Source organism: Hydra vulgaris, chromosome 09, assembly GCF_038396675.1.
Source record: "Hydra vulgaris chromosome 09, alternate assembly HydraT2T_AEP".
In the NCBI taxonomy this organism is placed as follows: domain Eukaryota; kingdom Metazoa; phylum Cnidaria; class Hydrozoa; order Anthoathecata; family Hydridae; genus Hydra; species Hydra vulgaris.
The window spans coordinates 3647501-3649637 of NC_088928.1; the positions used below are offsets into that span (position 1 = coordinate 3647501).

General features: G+C 25.1%; 1 protein-coding gene across 3 annotated transcripts in view; it reads left to right on the top strand.

Moving 5' to 3' along the window:
- LOC100208123 (tRNA (32-2'-O)-methyltransferase regulator THADA) overlaps positions 1–2137 on the top strand; it is a 73177-nt gene extending 71040 nt beyond the window's left edge. For all 3 annotated transcript variants that reach the window (XR_010640589.1, XR_010640588.1, XM_065804512.1), the window contains 2 exons: positions 1608–1838; positions 1971–2137. Coding sequence is in view for 1 of the 3 variants with exons in the window: in XM_065804512.1 (XP_065660584.1) it covers positions 1608–1838; positions 1971–2069 (330 nt within the window). In the remaining 2 variants the exon portion in view is untranslated. The remainder of the gene's footprint in view (positions 1–1607; positions 1839–1970) is intronic.

The following is a 2137-nucleotide window of genomic DNA, read 5'->3' on the forward strand; positions in this document are numbered from 1 at the left end:
AAAATAGCAATTATGTCATCGACATACCGTTTATAAAAAAATGGTGCTGTAAAAGAGCAGTTATTGACCCATGTTTGTTCATGATAACCGACGAAAATATTAGCTAAGATGGGCGCTAAAGGAGAACCCATAGCAACGCCATCTGTTTGATCGTAATATTTACCGCCAAATAGAAAATGTGAACCGGATGTGGAAATCTGAAGAAATTTTTTGAATTGAACTTTTGAAAAACGTTTTGAGTTAGTTTTATCTTTAAAAAATAAATCAGTTGCAATGTTGATGGTTTCTTTAAGAGGAATATTCGTGAACAAACTTTCAACATCATATGAAACAATAAATTTATTAGTTACATTAATTTGTTTTAATTCTTCAACAAAAGAAAATGAGTCTAAAGTGCAAAATTGTTTAGGTATATATGGAGACAATAAATGAGAGAGATGTTTGGCAAGGTTGTAGTTATATGTTCCGATTGTTGAGATGATAGGTCGAAATGTTGGAAGAGAACTATCTGTACTAACTTTGTGCATCTTAGGTAACGCGTAAATTCTTGCAGGTTGAGATCCTACAGGATAAATTTTAGTGTAAATGTCTTTTTCAAAACATTTAAGCTTATAAAGTTTTCTAAGATACCCTTGTAAAGATATTTCTCTTTTTATAGTTGGATCCTCTTTTAATTCTTTAAATTTAGTCTTATCACTTATAATATTATGTAATGAACTTATATAATGATTATATAAATTCATTACATAATATTGCTTAAAAGAGTCACTTCCTAAACTGCTTAAATCTCATGTTGTCTATAAATTTTCTTGCGCTGGCTGTAATGCCAGTTATATTGGAGAAACCTCCAGACACTTGGCAACTAGAATAAATGAGCACCTTAAAAGTGATAAACAATCTCATATACTTAAACACTTAAATTTATCTCTTAATTGCAAAAATTTGGCTAACTGTGATTCTTTTGAGATTTTGGATAATGCCCCAAACAAACACAAATTAAAGATAAAAGAAGCCCTCCACATTAAATGGGAAAGTCCCTCACATAATAAACAAGCTTTACATTATACTATAAACTTATCTATTTAATTTTACTGTCAGTTTATTTATACATATATATATTTATTTTTTTTTTGACAGTTGGTTATTTTTATTGGTTATTTACCGAGTTATTTTGTAATAAATATATTGGTTAATTATGTATAATTTTTTGTCCGTTAATATTTCTCTGTAAAGACTTCTGTTTTTTAATATATATTTCAGAGTTTTTTATTATTGTTAAATAATCTTTTGAAAATGTAAATAAAATTTTACGAAACATGTCAAGAATAAAAAACATCGTGTTATTTTTAAAAATAATTACTTATTTTATGCTATTACGACGTTCAACAAATATATATATATATATATATATATATATATATATATATATATATATATATATATATATATATATATATATATATATATATATATATATATATATATATATATATATATATATATATATATATATGATAAAAAAATATTGAATATATATGTTCATTTTTTTTTTAATTTCTTTATTTTTTTTCTTTGTCTGCTTTTTAAATCTTTCAAATTGTTTTTAGAATGTTTTATGTTTTTCACAAGATATTTATCGCACTAAACTAAATATTTACACAAATCAGCTTTATGAAAAATTGCTATTTAAGCAATCAGTGCAATCTTCAAAGAGTCTTTTTGGTTTGTTTGGCGTTCGAAAGAATTTATTAGAACTTTATACGTTTATAAGATGCGTTCACGTTTCTGATGCTAATAAAGTAAAACACATACAGTTTTTGAAAGATCTTTCAAATAAGGTTCTTAACATTTAATTATAACTTCTATTGTACCAGTATTATAACGTTAATTGTTTTGATATTATAACGTCAATTATGTTGTGACAAATAGTTTTAATGGGGTATTTAAGTTCTTTTTTTTTATTCTTTTAGGTCCTTCTACCTTCAGTTTTTTACAACTATATTTATGAACTTTCTAGTTTTGATTTTACACAAAGTACTGCAACATCGACAGTTCAAGAAAAGTTGTAAAGTATAATGACAATTAGAATGATTAGAACTATAAATGATGACGTCGAAAGATTGAACCTAATCGTAAA